At 51.6% G+C, this 21387-nt stretch overlaps 1 protein-coding gene across 1 annotated transcript; it reads left to right on the top strand.

The window, feature by feature from the left end:
• Positions 1–3477: 3477 nt before the first annotated feature.
• CACNG7 (calcium voltage-gated channel auxiliary subunit gamma 7) lies at positions 3478–19451 on the top strand. The gene is made up of 5 exons (XM_008701589.2): positions 3478–3698; positions 4529–4615; positions 4977–5117; positions 18657–18802; positions 19101–19451. The coding sequence occupies exons 1-5, from the start codon at positions 3503–3505 to the stop codon at positions 19356–19358; spliced, it is 828 nt and encodes a 275-aa protein (XP_008699811.1). The 5' UTR covers positions 3478–3502; the 3' UTR covers positions 19359–19451.
• Positions 19452–21387: the final 1936 nt, after the last annotated feature.

Below are 21387 nucleotides of genomic sequence, written 5' to 3'. Positions count from 1 at the left end.
GGGGGGGGGGGGGGGGGGGCGCTGGCCCGGCTCCCGGCTCCGCGGCGGCTGCAGGACCCGGCTTCGCTCTGCGCCCGCCTGCTGCTCTGGGGACCCCGGCCCGGGACGCCCCCTCCCGCCTCCTCCAGACGCCCAGACCCCAGGCTCCGCCCCAGGCCTGGCCAGAGCCCCAGTCCTTATCAGGGGAGCCCCAGGATTGCCCCTGCTCTCTCTCCTTCTCAGGGTCTCTCTCTCCCCCTGTCTCTCTCTCTCTCTGTCTCTTTCCCTAGCTCAAGGTGTCTGGGTCTCATCATCTCTCAGCCTAGGGCCTGTGAGCGTCTCCCTGTCTCTCTGTCTCTCTGACCTGTTCACTTCCAGAGCCCCAGAATCTCTGAGCCCGAAGACAGCGGGGGTCTTAGACCTGATCTCTGCCTCTCTTTTTCTCGCTCTGTCTCTTTTAGGCCACCTCTGTGTTTCCCCCAGTCCCCAGACCTGCGAGTCTCAGAATTTCTCAGCCTCGAGGTTTCGGTGGGACTCCAGATTCTCGGCTCTGTGTCTCTGCCTCTCTGTGTGCCCCTGCCCCTCTCGGGCTCTCTGCCTCTGTTTCTATTCTCCTTCCCTCTCTGCCTCCCCCATTCTCAAGGCCCATCTCCCTCCCTCCCTGCAGCCTCCCCCTTCCTTCCCGCCCCTCCCCTCCTCCGCAGTAGCCAATGAGCGGCCGCCGGTCCCAGCTCCCGGCGCCGTCCGCCGAGTGAGGCCGCGGGCGCGGGGGGTGGGGGGTGGGAGGCCGGGAGGGGGCCGGGACGCCGGGCTCCGGGGCGGGGGCGGGGGGCGCGGGCACCGGCGACCCCGGTGGCGGCGGCGGCGGCCGGGGGAAGCCGCGGGGCCGGTCATGCGGCTGCGGGGCCCGCGGCCCGGAGCGTGCGCCCAGCCCTGAGCGAGGTGAGCGCGAGGGGAGGGTCCTGGAAGGAGTGGGGGCTCCCCTTGAGGTGGCCGGGAGTCGGGGGTTGGGGCTGAAAGGGGCCCGAGTGGCCCCGGGGTGTGGGATTCTGGCGGTTCGGACGCCCGAGTTCGGGAGGCAATGGGGGGTGGGGGACATTGGGCCTAGGGAATCCGGGAGGACGGGGTCCTAGGGTCCTGGAGTGGGGCAACTATACATTTAATGTCCGAGGCTTAGAGACCGTGGGCCCTGAGGAGGGTGCAGGCCAGGTCATGGAGGGAGGCGGTCCTGGAGGAAGGGGGGAGGGCCCGGGCCCGGTAAGAGCAGGACGTGTCTGAGAATGGGGTCCCCAGAAACGGGGAATGCCTTCCTGAAGAGATTGGAGGGAGACGGAGTTTGGACTTGGAGCTTGGAGAATGGGACCCCTGGGATCCGAATGCCTGAATCCAGGAGAGGCGGCGATAGATAAAAGATAAGAAGGTGGCTCCAGGCCTGGGGGAGGGTCCCAAAGGAGGAAGGGCTGGAGGAGAATGAGGAGATCTGGGCGGGCCATTTGGTGTGAGGCGAAATCGGAGCGAAGAAGGAGGGGGCTTCAAAGGGGAACCGAGAAAGGTGTCAATGGGCAAGGTCCCAGCTGGGAGTCCAGGGAGCCTTGGGGGGTGGGGGGAGCTGAGGTCAGCTACCTGGGACTCAGGCAATCGGGGTGACTGGGTTTTTGATGCTTGTTTCCGAGCTGAGCGGGCTGGAACCGGAGCAGGCAGCTGGCGGTCAAGCCTTGGGACGGGGGATGGGAGGTTTGAAAAGCTGGTCCGAGCTCTGCCGGACTCGGATCCGTGACTCCTCCAGGAGGCTGGGTGTGGGGCCTGGTGGGATGGGGGCTCTGGATGATGAGATGGTGGGGGGGCGGTGAAAGTTGTCTGGCTCCCAGATCCTTGCTGGCATGGGGCAGACTTTCAAGGCTCCGGGAATTCCGATTAGAGAAAGCTGGGTCTCAATTCTTGGCTACATTGTTGGGGAGTGTTTAGGGGGTCTTAAACTTCATAGTTTAAAAAGATGATGGGGATCGCTGCTATTCAGGGATGTAGAGGTCTTCGGCTGAGATAGGATGGGGATCCCAAGTTGAGTACCCCAAATCATAGGATTGTGTAGTTTAGGGAAAAGTTGGGGGGGGGCAAGGGTGGTAGATAAGAGATTAGGAGTGCCTTAGTTAGAATCTCTAGATTCCTGACTGAAATCTGGAAGACAACAGCTATGAACTGGGGATCTCTTATTTTGAGGACCCGGTGTTGGAGGGGTCCGAGTTCCAGGCTAGATGTGGAAGAGGGTCTGTAATTGGGAGTCCTAGCATGGAAGCTGGAGCCCAGAATCTCTGGTAGGGAATTTGGGCATCTTGTGGTGGTGCATGAGGGGATGGGGCTCCTGGGCTTCCTGATTTGGGGTTTTAGGGTTCAGAGCACTGATCCCTAGTTTCAAGGATAGTCTAGGGTACTCTGGTTAGGGTGCTGAGTTGGAGGGGAAGGGGATCCCAGACCATGGTTTTGACATTCGGGAGTCTCTAGCCAAAATTCAGGCTCCAGGTCTCGGGGTCCCAGTGTTCTGGGATCCAGCAGTCTGAGATGGAGTCCCAGCATCCCAGGTTCAGGACCCTGCCTGGATCTGTGATGGGGGGAATTAGGGTTTTGGAATCTTAAATCTGAGTTGTGAGCTGTGATCACAGATTGGGGTACCAAATTGAGGTCAAGGCACAGGATCCAAGTTAAAAGGTCATGGGTCACGGTCCTGGTGTTAGAATTGGGTATTAAAGGTCAAGATAAGAGTCCAAAGGCTTAAGCTTAGGTTTATAGACCTCTCTGCTCAGGTCTTGGTTAGTGGGTCCTTGGTTAGTAGGACCCTTAGTTAGGGTTCTGGTTAGTGACCTACTTGGGAGATTTCTGGTAATTTTTTAGCAGAGTCCAAAAGAAAGGCGTCAGGGTGCCAGGAGTCAGGCTTGGGGGACTTTGCCTGGTGCCAGTGTTGAGAGGCCCTGTCGGTGCAATAGTTTCTGAGCCCAGGCTCAAGGTTAGTGATTCTGGTGAGGGCCGGCGTGTAGGGTTAAGGTCTCCGGTCAGGGCATAAGGTTAGGATTGGACGGCCTGGTTCTGGCATTGAGAATATGGAAGGTGAATTTCTAGTCAGAGTTACAATATTTGGGCTCCAGGTCCAGACACACGCTTGGAGCTAAGATTCAGCCTCTGGATCTGGGCTGAAGGTTATGGTTGGAAATCTCTCCTGGGGGCAGGGGTCTGCTGTGGCATCTCTCATCAGTATCCAGAGCCAGAACAGAAGTGTCAGGTCTGGGAAGACCAGTCCTGGGGCTGACGGTCAACAGTCGGCGTCGCTGGTTCAAATCCAGAAATGGGGTCACGGGTTAGGGCACAGAGGTCAGATTTGAGACGTTTCGGCGCAAGAAATGGTGCCTCTGGCTTGGGATCCGTGTCCCAGGTGGCTGCGCGGGGCTGGGGACTCTAGTTAGTCCCATCGGGGCTCTCCAAGGCCGCGGCTTCCCGTGTCTCAGGCCCCGCAGGGCGCCCCCCGCCGCTGAGGATGGGTCACTGCAGCAGCCGCGCCCTGACCCTGCTGAGCAGCGTGTTCGGCGCGTGCGGCCTGCTGCTGGTGGGCATCGCGGTCAGCACTGACTACTGGCTGTACATGGAGGAGGGCACGGTGCTGCCGCAGAACCAGACCACGGAGGTCAAGATGGCCCTGCACGCCGGCCTCTGGCGAGTCTGCTTCTTCGCAGGTACAGACCCCAAGAGTCCGCCTTGCCTGGGACCCAGGGTCCTTATCCACCCTTCCATCCCTGGGGTTCCAGAAACCCAGAAACGGATCCTGTTTCTCTCCTGGGGAGGCGCATTTCCACCTGGAGACCCGGTTTCCAGCCCTTAATTTCCTGGATCTAAGAGCCCCCATGCCAAGTCTCTAATCCCTGGGGATTTACTGCCTAGAAGCAATAGTTAAGAAGCAGAGCTTGTCCCCTGCACAGTTCCAGGGCTGAATGGGCAGAATAAAAAAATCCACGCCTCCCAGCGACCACAGAGACCCTCCTCCTCGGAATCCCAGCCCCCATCCTCTTTTTTTTTTTTTAATATTTAATTTATTTATTTGACACACAGAGAGAGACAGCAAGAGAGGGAACACAAGCAGGGGGAGTGGGAGAGGGAGAAGCAGGCTTCCCACCGAGCGGGGAGCCCTATGTGGGGCTCGATCCCAGGACCCTGGGACCATGACCTGAGCCGAAGGCAGACACTCAACACTGAGCCACCCAGGCGCCCCCCCCCCCCATCTTCTTTAGGGATTCAGGAGTTCTGGCCCACAGCCCCTCCTCATCGGGACCCAGGGTTCCAGCCTTGTCCTCCGTCCCTGGGTCTCCAGGGAAGCTCGAAGGAGGAGCTCCCAGACCTCCTGTGCACCCCCTTCTGTGACCCCCCCTAAGAACAGTATAGACGGTCACCCCCGGATTAAGCCTCACATACCCATCCCAGAGTCTCCACACTGTGCCACCTGCCCCTCACTGCCCCTCCAGAGCTCAGGAGCCTCTCATCTAGCTTTGCCTTCGTATCTTACCCCCAGGCCGGGAGAAGGGTCGCTGTGTGGCCTCGGAGTATTTCCTCGAACCGGAGATCAACTTGGTGACCGAAAACACGGAGAATATTCTGAGTGAGGAGAAGCAGGGGGCCTAGACAAGGGGTGGGGGCGAGTCCTGGGAAAAAGGGCAGCAGCAGGAAAGGGGTGGGGTGGAGGGGAAGGAGTGGAGGCTTGAAAGAAGGCAGTGGTTGGGTGAAGAGGAGGAGCCAGATCGATGGGGCGGGGCCTGGGTGGGTGGAGCCCACAGGAACGGGGTGCGGTCAAACTGAGGGGGTGTGGCCTGGGTGAAGGGGTGGGATCAGCAATGGAAGTATCAGAAAGGGGAGGAGCCACCTAGAGGGGCGGAGCGGTGGAAGAGGGGCCAGGGGAATGGGGAGGTGTCACCCCCCCACGTCACTCCTCACCCCTGTCTCTCCCTGTCCCCTTCCCTCAGAGACGGTGCGCACGGCCACCCCGTTCCCCATGGTCAGTCTCTTCCTAGTGTTCACGGCCTTCGTCATCAGTAACATCGGCCACATCCGCCCACAGAGGACCATTCTGGCCTTCGTTTCTGGCATCTTCTTCATCCTGTCGGGTGAGCCCAAGGAAGGGACTTAGGGCCTGGGGACTATTTTCAGTTCCAGGAACCTGTGGTCCCTCCTTCACTCAGAAAGCTGCTTCCTTGCTGTGTGATCCTCGAGGGGTTGCACAAACCTCTCTGAGCCCCACTTTCCTTCTCTGTGAAGTGGAGATCGCAGCACCCATTTCACAGCGTGTGGGGGGGCCCCAGTCATAGCGCGTGTTTCAGGTGCTGATCAGGTACGGGGCTCTGTCCCGATACTCACCACAACCCTGGGAGGGAACCGCTATTAATAGCCGCATTGTGCGGATAGGGAAACAGACGCTCAGAGAGCTGAAGTCATCTGCTCAGGTCCGCGCAGCCAGGGAGACACGGAGCTGGGACCAGACATTTGCCCTTCACCTCCACAGGCTGAGTTTTTTCACCCCTCCTGATATTTTAGCAGTTAACATATTTCAAAGCGCTTTATTTCTTGTGCACCATTTTATTTGAAAATTTTTCAAACAGAAAAGTGGAAAGAATTTTGGAGCGAGCACTCATGTACCCACCACTTAGAGTCAACCCTTACCCTATGACGAGACTGGCTTTGTCCTGGATCTGTCCATCTGTCTGTCCACCGTATTATGATCTCTTTATGCATTTCAGTGGGAGTTGTGGGTGGCCGTACACCTCACCCTGGATATGCCACCTTGCATGTCATCAGCTGCATTTCAGTATTTGTCTTTGTTATTTTTTCTTTCGAGATACGAGGCTCTTGTGCGTGAGGGATCTCACACCCTTCCCATAACATCTCTGCCGTGGAGTTATTATTAGCACTCACTTGATAAAACGGGGGCACCGAGGCCCACAGTTGTGCAGGGAGTTGCCCAAGACACCAGCTTGAGCTGGAGCCGGGGGACCGAGTATCCTGAGCTCCGGAGCAGGGTTCTTGCTCGGGAGTCACCTACCCCCAATGTCAGCACTGTCTGGTCCAATTCAGTCCCTCTGGGCTCAGGTCAGGCCAGGTCAACCCAGCCCTAATGCATTTAACTCACCCATCCGGGCCAACTCAGCCCAGTCCATTCTGACTCCATTCGAATTGATTCAGCATCATTTCATCAAACTCCGTTCGGGTCCTTTTCATTCAGTTGATATTTCATGAACAAACCCCACTTACGGCTCATTTCCATTCTGTCCCCTGGGGCCTGCACTGGGATCCCTGTTTAGAGTTGGCCAAGAGTTGAAGACGATCGTTGCCTATCCCCAGTCTCATCCCGCTCCTCACCCAGCTAAACCTCCCCCATGCCTCCCACCTAACCTGATGAGACTTTTTCCCGAGAAACCAGGGTGCGACCTCCCTGTAAACTTGAATTGCGGCGTGTGGAGCCAGACACGGAGCTAAAATAAGACATGTACAATATCACCATCCCAGAGCGTCAGAGCAGAAAGGTCTCATCATTTTTCATATGGAAAAACAGTGGCCTAGAGAGAGAGAAAGTGGGACAAGGGTAGGAAGCATGGAGACTCTAATTCAATCCACCCAAAACACTAGAAGGGAGTTCCCATTGTTTGCTGTTCACAGAAGGGCAACATAGCTCTCCGGCAGAGGGACGGCTGGCACAGAGGGTGTTCTCATCCCCAAACCCACACTCAGGCTCCTGCAATGCCCCAGGACCTGACTTCCCAGGGTCAGGCTGACGATCAATGGTGCTGTCAGGGCTGGAGGTCAGGCCTCCGATGTAACGATAGAGTAATTTGGGGGGATTGAACCCCACTTCCTGAAGCCCTTCCTCGAGTTCCTGTCATAGACTACGTCCTGTGCACCCCACTTCAAGGAGTCCGTCATGCGCTTTCAAGGTTGTGGGATGTAGTGGCTGACGGTCCGTGCTGCTGTGACCCTACAAAGACCTGGGTGTGAATTCTCCACCTTAACTGCATGGGCTTTCCGTGGTCCTGAAAGCCTATTGTTCTAAGGCCGGGTTGTTTCTATTCGGCCTGGAATGTAGGTGATTCTTGCCTGCTGTACAATCCTGAAAGAGAGGAGGGGTGAGGGGGGAGACAGGGGGTGGGAGTTGGATTACAGAGAAAAGAAGGGGGAAAGGAGCCTTCCTTTGTGGAGTTGTTGAGAGGACAAATCCTGGTCAAGGGTTGGCAAAACCTGTGTAGGGCCGAATAGTAAATATTTCAGGCTTTGTGAGCCATAGGATGGTCATGGCAAAGCAAGCAGAGGGGAAGTGGTGGGCCTGGCTGTGTCGCAGTGGACCCCAAAATTTGAATTCCGTGTAATTTTCATGAGCCATGAAATATTCTTCTTCTTTTGTTTTGTCCCCCACCCCAACCCCTGGCAACTTTTATAAATGTGAAACCATGCTTAGTTCGAAAACCATGCAAAAACAGGTGCAGGGACATGTGGTCGTTTGCTGAGACCCCTGGTCTCCGTCATAGATGTGAAGGGCCGACCCAGTGCCCGGTAAACATGAACATATGCACATTCATAGTAGTAATGACAGCAACGGCACTTGATTGAGTGCCGTGCTTGGGGGAAGCTCTAAGTGCTTTGTGCAAATCAAGTGATCTCTTTTCCTTGACCTTGTAAGGCAGATGGCCTTGTTATTGTCATTCTCCAGCTGAGGAATCGGAGGTGCGCAGAGGTTCAGTTGCTCCGCAGCGGAAGCAGGATTCCCACCCAGGCCTTCACCGTGGCGCTATACCGCCCTCCACAATTAATAACCACCAAAAACGGGGCACTCAGCTGGCTCAGTCGGTAGAGCGTGCCACTCTTGATCTCAGGGTCACGAGTTCGACCCCCATATTGGGCATAGAGATTACTTTAAAAAATAGGGTAATAAAAAAAAATTAAAAGTTTTTTAAAAAATCATAAAAATGGGGGCGCCTGGGTGGCTCAGTCAGTTGGGCATCCGACTCTTGATTTCAGCTCAGATCTTGATCTCAGGGTCGTGAGTTCAAGCCCCGCCGTTGGGCTCCACACTGGGCTTGGGGCCTACTTTAAAAAAAAATCATAAAAATGAAGAAGATTTAAAAGGAGAGGGAAGGATGATAGTACCAGCATCTTAGATCTGGAAACAGAATCATCTAGTCCAACTAGTTCATGTTCCCAGACTTGGAGAGACAGGAGTTGCCTAAGGGCTGGTAGATAGTGGCATTGGCATTTAATTCTGGAGAAAGCGGTGGGAGCGTCGGGGCAGAGGAGGGACAGGGTCACCCCTGGGTGTTAAGCACGCTTCAGGGATAGACTAGCAGGAAAGAGATGGGAAATGGGCAAACCAAGGAGGAAGCTTATGCAGTGGTCCTGCAAGAGCAGCTGGGGCTTGAGCTGGGGCTGGGGATGGAAAGATAAAGGCAAGTGGGTGGCTTTGACAGAGAAAGATATCGACAGAGGAATCAATGGAACCAGATGACTGGCTGGATCTGGTTGGTGAGAGAAGCAGGGAGGAGGCTGAAATGACATTGACTCTTTTTCCAGGTCATAAGAAGCAGGCTTCCCATGCAAAGCTCATACTGACCCCTGACCTTCAACATGTTCTGTGCACGTGCTCATTCATTTGCTCATCAAGCATTTACACACGCACCCTAGATGGCCAGGCCCTGCACTGAGCACGGAAGGTGTGGCTGAATCCTGGAGAGCTCACATCCAGTCAATTACAAAACAGCCCCAATTACCTGTCCATCAAAACCACACACCTGCTTCAACCCCTTCCGTGCTCAGTGGATTCCCATCGCACGTAGAGTCCATCCAAACTCTCCATGCTGGCTTACAAGGTTTTCGAGGATTTAGCTAATGCCCAGATCTCTGACCTCATTTCCTAACCCACTAACACTCTCTCCATTGCTTACAACCTCAGCCACACTAGCCTCCTTCTATTCCTTGAAAATGTTCATCTCAGCGCCGCATGAAGACTTTACACTCATGAGCCCTCCATGCTTGGAAGTCTCTTCCTCCTGATATTCAAAGGGCTCGAACTTTCTCTCTTCAGAGTTTCTTTCTCTGACAACAGTATGTAATGTTGCCTTGCCCCCACTATGCCATCACTTTGCATGCTTTCTGTTTGATTCGTAGCTATTGTTTTCCCTCTCCTACTAGAATGTAAACTCCAAAATACATGGACCTTTATAATCATGCTCTCATTTGTGTCTGCAGAGCCTAGATGGGTTTGCTGGTACGAAGTACACACTGAAATATTTGCATAAGAGAGGGATGATAAGGACCACTAGGGCATTCTGGGAAAGGGGAGGATGCATTAACTTGGCACAGTAGGGTGGTGGGGAGGGGGGAATGACCTGGGAGGGCTTCCAAGAGGAGGTGACATCTGAGTAGATGAAGCTGAAAGGGTGAGGCAGAATTTTCCAAGTGAAGAAAGAATAGCACCTTGTATGGAGGTGGAAGTCACAGCATGTGTTAATGCCCTAGAAAGCCTGGAAGACAGGTAGACGCGTGTGCAGCCCTCCATGATCCTAAAGCCTATTGTTCTAAGGCCAGGTTGTTTCTATTCAGCCCGCAGTGTAGGTGATTCTTGCCTACTGTGCAATCCTGAAACAGAGGTGGGGTGAGGGGGGAGAGGGAGTGGGAGTTGGATTACAGAGAAAGGAAGGGGGAAAGGAGGGAGAAAAAGGGGGAAAGGAGATTATTTTTAGAGAACCAGAGCCACTATAAAATGTCCAGGAAGTAGAAAGAATGACAAGAATAACTTACCGTTTGCAATTGTTTTCACGTGATTTTCAATTACTAAAAACAAAAACAAAAGCAAAAAAGAACAGCAAAAGATTCTTTCTCTTTGGAAATATCTGTTTCCTTATCAACCCTTGCTCCTGACTCGCCTTACAGAGAATGTTTGTTACTTAGAACCATGATGTGAAACATGGAACTTAGGGTGAGGTTGGGTGGTTAGCAGGAATCAGATCATAGTCTGGAATGGTCAGGCTGCAGAATGAAAACCTTCTCCTCTGGACAGTAGGGAGCCAAGGAAGAATTTCTTTTCTTTTCTTTTCTTTTCTTTTCTTTTCTTTTCTTTTCTTTTCTTTTCTATCTTTTCTCTTCTCTTCTCTTCTCTTCTCTTCTCTTCTTTTACAGAGAGAGAGCAAGAGAGCACAAGCAGGGGGAGCAGCAGAGAGAGAGTGAGAACCAGACTCCCCACTGAGTGGGGAGCCTGATATGGGGCTCAGTCTCAGGACCCTGGGATCATGACCTGAGCCAAAGGTGGATGCCTAATGGACTGAGCCACCCAGGTGCCCCCCAAGGAAGAGTTTTGATGAGAGAAGGATAGAGTTCGTGTGGGTTTTAGAAAGAACCAGAATCTGGGGCGCCTGGGTGGCTCAGTCGTTAAGTGTCTGCCTTCGGCTCAGGTCATGATCCCAGGGTCCTGGGATCGAGCCCCACACCAGGCTCCCTGCTCAGAGGGGAGCGTGCTTCTCCCTCTCCCGCTCCCCCTGCTGTGTTCCCTCTCTCGCTGTCTCTCTCGCTGTCAAATAAATAAATAAAATCTTAAAAAAAAAAAAGAAAGAGAGAAAGAAAGAAAGAAAGAAAGAAAGAAAAGAAAGAAAGAAGGAAAGAAAGAAAGAAAGAAAGAAAGAAAGAAAGAAAGAAAGAAAGAAAGAAGAAAGAAAGAACCAGGATCTAAAGCAGGAGATAAGGGATTTAGGGGAAATGGTAAAGCATGGACAATAAGCCTTAACTGGGTCAGAGGACTTGTGGTTGCAAGAAGGGGGTGTGATTTATGAGAGAAGCAGGAAGCAAAATGAACTTGACCTAAGGACTTTGCTGGCTGAGAGAGAGTAAAATCAGGATGACTCCCCTGCATGGGACTAGGGTACCCAAGTGAGTGTGAATTGTGGGTTTCCCCTGCTATCTCTTTTCTTTAAACCTGCTCATCTTCTAGACCTATCTCAGATGCTTTTCCACCACGTAACACGTTATGGGCCCTCTCTTCTTGAATATCAATATTATGGAATACTAGAAATTGAAAGTGCTTTGGAAGGTCAGAGCAAGGAAAGGTTTAATTCTTAGAGGACATGGAGGAATGGTGGGATTTAGCGTGGGTTCAAAGATGGGAAGCAACTCATGAGCTTTTCTAGAAGCTCCAGTTGCTTGGCAAGTACACTTATGCATTCAACTGGTGTTTACTATGTGCTGGATCTTGCGTTAGATGGTAGGGGTACAAGAGGAAACAAGGTAGGCTAGTCCCAAGTATCCTGGTGGGGAGAGTGCTTGGGGGGGGGCGTTATTTTATCACAATCACTCCAATTTTTTATGAAGATTTTATTTATTCATTTGCAAGAGAGAGAGACAGAGAGAGAGAGAGCACAAGTGGGCGAGAGGCAGAGGGCAGAGGGAGAAGCAGACTCCCCGCTGAGCCAGGAGCCCAACCTGGGGCTCCATCCCGGGACCTGGAGATCACGACCTAAGCTGGAGGCAGACCCTCAACCATCTGAGCCACCCAGGCGCCCCTCAATCACTCCCATTTTCTAATGAAAACTTTGACATTGATAGACGAGTGCAATGAGCACTGTAATACCTCCCTCCACCTACATCCTGCATTTTGCTGATGTTTTTGCCATATTCTCTCTCTCTCTCTCTCTCTCTCTCTCGACACTTTTTTGGGCCTTAACCATTTCAGAGTAAGTCCCAGGTGTCACGATAGTTCAGCTGTAGGCACTGCAGTATGAGTCTCTGAAGAGGAAGGACATTCTCCTCCTGCACCACCATTCTCACACCAAGAAACTTTGCAGTAATTCCATAGTACAGTTTACCCCATTTGCAGACTGCCCCATTGTTTCAAGAATGCCTTTTATAGCTTTTCCCCCAAAACTGGGACTCGGTCTTGGTTCACACACAGCATTTAGTTCATGTCTCTTTTACTCTAGACTAGTTCCCCCACTATTTTTTTTTTACACTACTGACTTCTAAAATGAATCCCATTATAAAAATATAGAAGGAATAGTATAAATAAATGAAATCCCATGTATCCTTCCCTCCGTTTCAGTAGTTATCAACATATGGCGAATCTTTTTTTAGTCGTACTGCCGTATCTCCCTTCTGCATTTCAGCACATTATTTTAAGGCGGACTCAGCCATTAAATCATGTTATGCACAAATATTTCAGTGTATCCCTGAGAAATAAGTACTTTGTTATTTAACATAGCCATCGTGCCCAAACAATTAGGAATAGCTACTTAATATCGTTTAATGTCTAGTCAGTGTTCAACCTCCCCGCTTGTCCCATAAATAAACGCTTTTTTACAGTTAGTTTGTTGCGAATCAGGATTCAGGTTCCGCTTGTGTATTTAGCTGATAGATCTCAGAAGCCTCTTTTAATTTGTAATAGTCTCTCTCCTATGTTTGCCTTGCCATTTGTCTGTTGAGGAAATCTGGTCATCTGTCTCGTAGAAAGCCCACAGCCCTGAGCTTTCTCCCTGTGCTCTCGTGTTGTGGTTCCAGGCCCTCATTCACCCCAGTGTTTTCCTATTAAACTGTTGTTGATCTGTTGACCTGGTCCAGATTTGTGGGGTTTTGTTTTTTGGTTTTGGTTTTTTGTGTTTTGTTGTTGTTGTTGTTGTTTGGCAAAAAATACTTCATAGATAGGGGGTGCTGTTTCCATCCGACCACACTGCATCCAGAGACGTAACGCCCGGTGGTCTCTCCTCGAGATGTTAAGGATGATCACTGGTTCGAGCGTTACCAGCTCGGCCCACGTCACTGTCCTTTTGGAGACCGCAGACCAGGGTGTCGCGCAGAATGCCCCACATCCTAGATTGATTTGACTGTCTTCCCATGGCATCATTCGATTTGCTCCTGTTTCCTCGTGTTCTCTGTAACCTGGAAGTTCTGTCTAGACTAGAGGCCTTATTAGATTCGGGTTAAACAGGTTTGGCACGCAGGTGCAGACCTGGTGCCTGTTCCTTATCTGCCAGCCCTTCGGTGGTGAATACTGTCAGGTTGCTCGCGGGGAGGGGGACAAAGTTTGAACCCTTGATAAAGGCGGTGATCATCAGGGCTGTTCACTGAAAAGGTACATTTTCCTCTTTCCAATTAATAAGTGGTTTGCAGGGTGATACTTTGGTACCTTGGGGAGGTAAAATCCTCCCCTATTTTGTTGAAATTTGGTGGGGGGAATTTAAACCTACAGAAAAAGTTGCAAAAATAATATAGTGAGCTCTCATATACCCCTTATCTGGACCAAATTTTAACATTTTGCCACATTTGCTTTCTCTGTGTGTGTGTGTGTGTGTGTGTGTGTGTGTGTGTGTATTTTATCTGAGATCTTTCTTTCTTTATTTTTGTATCTGAGATATTTATAAACACAAATATACGAACCATTTGAACATAAGTTGCAAACACTTCACCTCTAAATACTTCAGCAAGTATCTCCTAAAAACGTGCATTCCCTTTTCTGGCCACAGCACAATAATCAAATTCAGGAAGTTTAGCATTTATACAGTATTCTAGCTAAAGCACTGTCCGTGTTCAAATGTCACCGATTGCCCCAATATTGTCTTGTATAGTCATTTCCCCCCCAATTCAGTATGCAATCTAGGATCATGCTTTGTATGTCCTTGTCCCGTCTCTTTTGTCGTCTTTTATCTTTTGTATAGTTCCTGTGCCTTTTTAAAAAAGAAATATCTTTCATGTTGACTTTTTTTTGAAGAGAGCAGCCGGGCGTCTAGCAGGATGCCCACGGTTTTCTTCGGAGTGGATTCAGGTTACACATTTTCAGCAGGAACCCTACGTAAGTGGAGTAGTGGCAGGCTCGCATCAGGGGGTAACGCTGTCCGCCCGCCCCGCCGTTGGTAGTGTTAGTTTTGGTCACTTGCTTGAGATGGTATGTTAGGTTCGTTTCCGATTAAGGAAGTTTTTAAAAAAAATCTCTTTGTAATTACTAGATATTCCAGGGGTAGGTTGTGTAGGGCAGTGATTTCATGGCCACTGATGATGCTGGCTGGAATCCTGATATTACTCATAGGGCTGCAAAGTGGGGCTTTTAAATCTGCTGTTCCCATCTATGTGTATACCACTGAAAAGAAGAATTTTCTCTTTTCTTTTATTATGTTTATTTTATTTTACTTATTTATTTTTGAAGATTTTATTTATTTATTTATTTGACAGCGGGAGCCGGCATGAGCTGGGGGAGCAGCAGAGCGAGAGGGAGAAGCAGGCTCCCTGCTGAGCAGAGAACCCCCATGCGATGCGATGCAGGGCTTGATCCCAGGACCCTGAGATCATGACCTGAGCCGAAATCAAGACTCAGCCGCCTACCTGACTGAGCCTCCCAGCTGCCCCAATATATGCCATTACTTCTGTTATTCGTTTTGCTGTTCAAATTGTCCCTAGTTGGACCATCAGGAACCCCCTTCAAACCAGTCCCTGCATCCTCTTCTGATGTGTCCTCCTTGTTTTTTGAGTTGTTCCTTCCTTTGTGGCATAAGTACACTTTTCCTGCCTCTCCCCGAGGCTTCAAATGAGCTATTTCTTCCGGAAGTGCTGGCTTCTTATTTAGTGGGGGATGATATTAGAGACCAAACCTCGCTGCTAGGTGGGCTCATTGCTGCTGGGACGTCACACCGTCTCTAGGACGTCTCAGGACACAAACTGCAGAATTACGTGCTTGTAGAACAGGCTGTTTAGTGGCAGCCCAGGTCTTCTTCATCTTACCCCATTCTGATCTGTGCCTTCCCTTTTTCGGAACCAGAATCCAGCTCCTAAATATCACTATATTTGCAAATGTGCTCTGTCCTATACTGCTTAAGGGCTGCTATCTCTAAGCCACTCCCCCGGAAATGTACTAAGTAAGGTTCAGGATTTCTTTGCAGATCTTTTGTCTTTGGCGTGAAATAGATAATCCAAGTACTGTACTCGAAGTTTACTCAGAACACGACTTTCAGCCCCTCCTGTGGTTGTACCATTCATTTGATATAAAGTTAGCTTCGTTTATTTTTGTTTGTATCCAATTTTCGGTTCTTTCCCCATCCTTGTTGATTTTAGCTTTTGAATATATAAAATATTAGCATTCTTCCAAAGGTCCAAATCATGCAAAAACATGTGCTGAGAGGAGTGTCGCTTCCTGCCTGTTCTCACTTACCTCCTGCAGGTAATCAGCCTCCTTTGTTTTCCTTACTGTGTCTCTTTTTGCAAAAATGGGCAGATGTACATATGTATTTCACTTATTTTTTTGCTTGAAAGCTAGCATCCTGTGTACTCTTTTGTGCGTTACTTTTTTTTTTTTAAGTGAGTGATAGAGTCTGGAACTCTCATTGAACTCCACTCCAGTTCCCAGAGACCTCCCTCATTCTCATTTCACAGTGGCACGGCACTCTGCTCCGTGATGCTTTACGGTTTATCCCACTAATCCTCTGTGTACATTCACGTAGGTCGTTTCCAGTATTTTCAGTTCCGGGTAATGAGGTGAATTAACATGCGTCTGTGTGCTTTTGTATGGATGGCTAGATAGCTTCAGGGTAAATTCTTACGAGTGCGATTGCCGAGTTAAAAGACAGATACACGTGTGGTTTTGTTAGACATGGCCAGATGCCCCTCCGCTGGGGCTGGGCTGTTCTGCAGTCCCACCAGCAACACATAAGAGCTTCTGCTTCCCTGGCCTCACCAAAAGCGTATGTTGTGAAGCTTTTTAACTTTTTTTTTTTTTTTAAGATTTTATTTATTTATTTGACAGAGAGAGAGACAGCCAGGGAGAGAGGGAACACAAGCAGGGGGAGTGGGAGAGGAAGAAGCAGGCTCCCAGCGGAGCAGGGAGCCTGATGTGGGGCTCGATCCCAGGACCCTGGGATTATGACATGAGCCGAAGGCAGATGCTCAATGACTGAGCCACCCAGGCGTCCTGCTTTTTAATTTTCGATGACCTGATGGATGATGAATGGCATCTTTTCACAGTTTCCATCAGCATTTTTTAATTCTAAGTAAAGGAGCAGTTTTTGAAAAGATGTATTTATTTATTTGAGAGAGCAAATAGGGGTTGGGGGAAGGGAGCAAGGGGAGGGGCAGAGGGAGAGAGAGAGGGAGAGAGAGAGAGAGAATCCTCAAGCGGACTCCCTGCTGAGCATGGAGCCCTACACGGGGCTCGATCCTAAGATCCTGAGATCACGACCTGAGCCAAACTCAAGAGTTGGCCATTTAACTGACTGAGCCACCCAGGTGTCCCCACGTTTTTCTTTTTAAACAAGGAGCTCAAAGAAGTCCTTTCTAAAGAAGTGACAAGGGAGGAGAGATGTAAATGAAGTGAAAGAGAGACGTGGAGAAATCTGGAGGAAGAGTATTTCAGTTGGAGGTAACAGCAAGAGCAAAGGCCCTGAGGCAGAAATAAACTTGATGTGTTCAAGGAAGGGTGAGGAAGTCGTGTGATCTAAGTAGAAGGACCAAGGAGAAACAGACCAGGGATGAGGCTGGTGGGGCTCAGACCACATAACGCATTGCAGTCCAGGGGTCATGGAAGTTTTTCTGTAAAAGGCTGGATAGTGAACATTTTCAGCTTTACTGGCTGTACAGTTTCTCCACAACTGTTTAACCTTGCCACTGCAGGCGTAGGCTACACGGAAGCAAAGGGGTGTGGCTGGGTGCCAGTAACGTTTTATTTATAGACCCTGACATGAGGAATCCGTATACTTTCTAAACCGAGATATTACAATTCACAAAATACAAAGTTCACATAATTCGGTGGTTTTAGTATATTTGCAAGGTTGTGCGACGATCCCCGTTACCTGGTTTCGCAACATTTTCATCACCCCAGCAAGAAACCTCATACCCTTTAAAGACAGCCAGTGGGAATCTCCCCTCCACCCCGCTCCTTGGCAACCACGAATCCACTTTCTCTCTCTATGGATTTGCCTATTTTCGACATGGCATATAAATGGGACCATACAGTACGCATCTGCCTTCTTTCTTTTAGCTTATTTTCCAAGTTCATCCATGTGGCAGTATAAATCAGGGCTTCATTCCTTTTTTTGGCTGAATAATATTCCTTTATAGGGCTAGACCACATTTTGTTTATTCATTTAGTTGATAGACACTTGGGTTGTTTCCACTTTTCGGCTATTATGAAGAATCCTGCTGCAAACATTCATGCGAAGTTTTTGTGCGAACATATGTTTCCCATTCTCTTGGGTAGAGATACCTAGCAGTGGAATCACTGGGTCATGTGGTAATTCTATCTTTACCACTTTGAGGAACTGCCAAATGAAATTCATGTACTTTTTACATGCCACAAAATATCATTCTTCTTTTGATTTTTTTTCAACAATTTAATCGTGTAAAAGCCATTCTTAGCTAGTAGGTCATACAAAAACAGGAGGTGGGCTGGATGGAGCCCATGGGCCGTCATTGGCGGACCTCTGTTGGAGGCAATGGAAGGAATTTAGATTTATTCTGGGTGTGATGGGCACACAAATGTTTATTTGTAGGATTCTGGGGGAAGATGCTGATGCGCTGACTTGGAGTGGCTTAGGGCAGGAGACCTTATGACCTCCTTAAGCCACACGTGGCATGGCTGTTGTTTAAAAGAGGTTCGGCTTGAGGAAGTGATATTTGCCTCTTAAGACTTCTTGACCCAGACACCTCCTCTCCACTTTCTCCATGTGCCTCTGTTCCCTCAACTGTCAGTGTTGATAAAAATGATACTTTTGAGGAAGGACCGTTGGAAGGTTTGAATAAGTTAATACATATACAACACTGAGAACAGTGCCTGGCACAGGGCAAGACCTATATAAGTAGCTGCTATTATTTTATTAATATTATCATTGATGTCATTGCTATTATTATTATTCACAGTGTCAACTCTGGCCTCATCCTCTTCGCCCCTGGAATGTCACAACTAGTCTCTCCCTCCAGTCTCTTCCCAGAACCAACTATCCCCCAAGGGTTCTTCTAACACTCCAATCTGACCCTGTCCTTCCTCTGCTCCAGACCTTCCATGGCTCCCTAGTGCCCTTAGCATCGATGCCAAGCTCCTCAGCTTGGCATTTGAGGCGCATCATGGCCATGTCTGTGCCCCTTTCTCTGGCCTCATATTTTGTGGCTGTGGTCCATGTTTTGGCTATACGGAGGGATCAGTTTGGTGCTTCCTCTCCAACCCTTTGGCCCTGCTGTTCCCTCTGTCTGCAGTGGTATAACTGTGTACTCTTCTCCCCGGGCCTCATCCTTTAGGATTTGGACAAAGGCCCTTCTTCCAGGAAGCTTTCCTTGACTTCCCCTGCCCCTCCCCTAGGTGGGTTGGTGCCTCTTCTGGACCCACAGAACTCTGTGCTACTTCCCTTACTGCGCATGTCACCGTGTATGTGACTATCGACCAATGTCCATATTTGCCTTCCCCAATTGCGCTGTGAACTCCTGGACTTGGACGGGAGATTAGGGGAGGGGGGAAAGAAGAAATTCATTCATCTCTGGGATCCCTGCAGCCAGCCTAGGCCCAGCACACAAGGGGCTTCAAAAAATGGAATTTAGTTCAGGACGGAGCAGGGAGGAAAGGGGAGGGGATGGCAGTGAGATGGGGGAGGGGGTGGGGCCGGGGAGAGGGATCCACTGCTAAGGGACCAAGGGCACCCTCTGCTCCCCAGGCCTCTCCTTGGTGGTGGGCTTGGTTCTCTACATTTCCAGCATCAATGACGAGGTCATGAACAGGCCCAGCAGCTCTGAGCAGTATTTCCACTATCGCTATGGGTGGTCTTTTGCCTTCGCTGCTTCCTCCTTCCTACTCAAAGAGGTGATGTCTGTGGGGCCCAGATGGAGAGGGGTCTGGGGGGGGGGCCTCTTTCCTGGGTCCAGGAGGAAGAGGAAACTGGGGGTGTAGACTCTGGATTTAAAAGGGAGGTGGCTGAGGGCCTCACCCCTGGTCCTGAAGGAGAAGCCTGGCAGCTCCCAGCTTGTGGGGTCCTGGTGGGGGGAGGGGCTGGAGGCCTGGGCTCCTGGGTCTGAGCGAGGAGGGGCTGGGAGGTCTGGAGTCTTGGGGTCCTTGGGAGCTCAGAGCCAGCCTCTGGGACCCTGACCATGCGTTGCCACAGGGGGCTGGCGTGATGTCCGTGTACTTGTTCACCAAGCGCTACGCGGAGGAGGAGATGTACCGTCCCCACCCGGCCTTCTACCGTCCGCGACTCAGCGACTGCTCCGACTACTCGGGCCAGTTTCTGCAGCCCGAGGCGTGGCGCCGCGGCCGCAGCCCCTCCGACATCTCCAGCGACGTCTCCATCCAGATGACGCAGAACTACCCTCCCGCCATCAAGTACCCGGACCACCTGCACATCTCCACCTCGCCCTGCTGAGGCCCGCCCCTCGGCGCTCCCTCCTCCTCCTCCTCCTCCTCCTCCTCCTCCTCCTCGGAGGTCTCCGGGCCCCACAGCTCCGCTCCCTCCCTCGGGACTTCTCTTTCCCTCTGGAGGAAGCTGCGCACGCTTTAGCCCCGCCCTCTTCCCGGTGGCCCCGCCCCCTCGTCCTAGCCCCTCCTACTTTCCAAGGGCTCCTCCCCCTTCGGGGCCTCACGACCTCCTCGGTCCGATCCACTCGCAGACGGCCCCGCCCCTTCTCCCCTGGGGCCCGCCCCTTTCCTCTGGCCCCGCCCCTCCCCTCCCATTTCCGGGCCGCGGATTTTCCTGCTGCGCGCGCTAAGCGCCCGCGGCCCCCGGCGCGCTGGGCAGGCGCCCACCCACCCCGAGCCCACAGCCGGCCGCCTCGCCGCAGGGGCCCTGGGCAGGAGAGCGGGTTCGGCAGCCGCCAGGAATGCCAACCGTCCTCTTCTCGCCCCGGCCCCAACTTCTGTCTTTCCCCGCCCAATCTCATCTCCGGACCTTCCGGGCCCGCGGGTGCAGCGCGCGGTCTTCTTGCTGCGCCCGCAGCTGCGAGGTAGAGTGGGGAGCAGGAGGCCGGGGCGTGCTTAACCTAGTGTCCCCCCTCCCGGTTCTCTGCTCTCCTCGGAGGCCTCGTTCTTCCTCACCGGCTGGGCTCTTCTCGGCCTCCTGAAGGTCACCTGCCTTTTAAGGGGGCGCCGTCGGAAGGATCTCCTTGCTTTCTCAGTTGCCCTTGGCTTCTTTTTCTTCCTCTTCTTCCAGCTCTGTCTCCCTTCCTCCTTTCTACCCGCTCATCCAAAGCCCCTAGGTGCATCTAGCCGCGCACGCCACACGACAGGGATGGAGACCCTAGGGAGGAGGGAATTCCTCCGTGCCATTTCCACACCTGTGCCCGCCTCTTCCCCCTCGAGGCCCCGTCGGGGGAGGGAGAGGCAGTAGCGGGGGTCGAAACCCCCCAAACCTCGAAGTCTTCCATTTTCTGGCACTCCCCCTCATTGAAGTCCCCCTTCCCATCTCAGACCCCCCAACTCTGGCCTCTTTCGAGGGTCCGTCCGCCCCCTTGGACAGATTTGGGGGGAAGGTCACCAGAAACTCGCCCTCCCCCCTTATTAGAGGAGAGGGGGCGAGGTAGCACAGTGTTGTACACGGAACCAGAAAGGCCCCCGGGGTGGGGGGAGGGGGGTAGGGGAGGGACGGGGGCTTTTAGTTTGCATCTTAGGTGGGAGGGGGGAGGGGGGACCGCAGCAGTTAACCTGTCTTTACGCAGCGATTTTTAACGAGGCTGGGGGGAGGGGGGCTTGGGGGTGGGGAAGGGGTGGGGGGGGGGCCTGGCTCTGTTATTTGCCGTGTATCATATGTAAATACCGACAGAAACTTCAATAAACTTTATTTCAAACACGTCTCCGCCTGCCCGAAGGAGGGGGGAAGGATACAGGGTCTGGGTCCTGGTCTCTGCCCCCAGGGTGGGGGCCTCGAGTCCTGCAGAACAAGGTTAGACTGGTCTTTGTTAAGTTGCTTAATCGTCATAATTATTGACAGCAGCACTTGATAGTTCAGCCAGTGTAAAGCATGTAGGACAGCAAATGACACCCGGTCAGGATCAATAAAAATGAACTCTTGGTGTTACCATGACCACTTAGAGTACTGTCGCTATCGCTTGCCTTCCTTCTACATTTACTGCTTCACTGGATTTTCTCCCCAGGCCCACGTGTTGAATTCACTGAAGTCATTTTGCAGATAGGGTCATGGAGGTGAAATGACTCACCCAGGGTCACACAGGCACAAAGTGGCAGAGGCAGAGCTGAAAGTAGGTTCAGCTGTGCCAAAACCTCAGCTTCCTTCCCCTCTCCCTGGGGAGCAGCGGATTCTCCTAAAGCTCTGTTGAGAAATCATTGCTGCGTTTATTGTGCACCTACTATGAGATGCACACTTTCCTCCAGAAAGTGATCTCAGGTGTTCCCCGCGGTCCCGTATCAGAGGCTTCCAAGTGGGCCCTAAGATCTGTGAT

This window comes from Ursus maritimus, unplaced genomic scaffold (assembly GCF_017311325.1).
Source record: "Ursus maritimus isolate PB19 unplaced genomic scaffold, ASM1731132v1 scaffold_19, whole genome shotgun sequence".
NCBI lineage: Eukaryota > Metazoa > Chordata > Mammalia > Carnivora > Ursidae > Ursus > Ursus maritimus.
Note: the sequence above shows the minus strand (reverse complement) of the source record. Positions and strands in the feature narration are given on the sequence as shown.

Excerpts from the sequence above, each read along its gene's own strand:
- CACNG7 (XM_008701589.2), top strand. The coding sequence starts at position 3,503 with ATGGGTCACTGCAGCAGCCGCGCCCTGACCCTGCTGAGCAGCGTGTTC. Across the intron at positions 3,699-4,528 it reads GCGAGTCTGCTTCTTCGCAG|GCCGGGAGAAGGGTCGCTGT; the intron begins GTACAGACCCCA and ends TCTTACCCCCAG. Across the intron at positions 4,616-4,976 it reads AAACACGGAGAATATTCTGA|AGACGGTGCGCACGGCCACC; the intron begins GTGAGGAGAAGC and ends CCCTTCCCTCAG.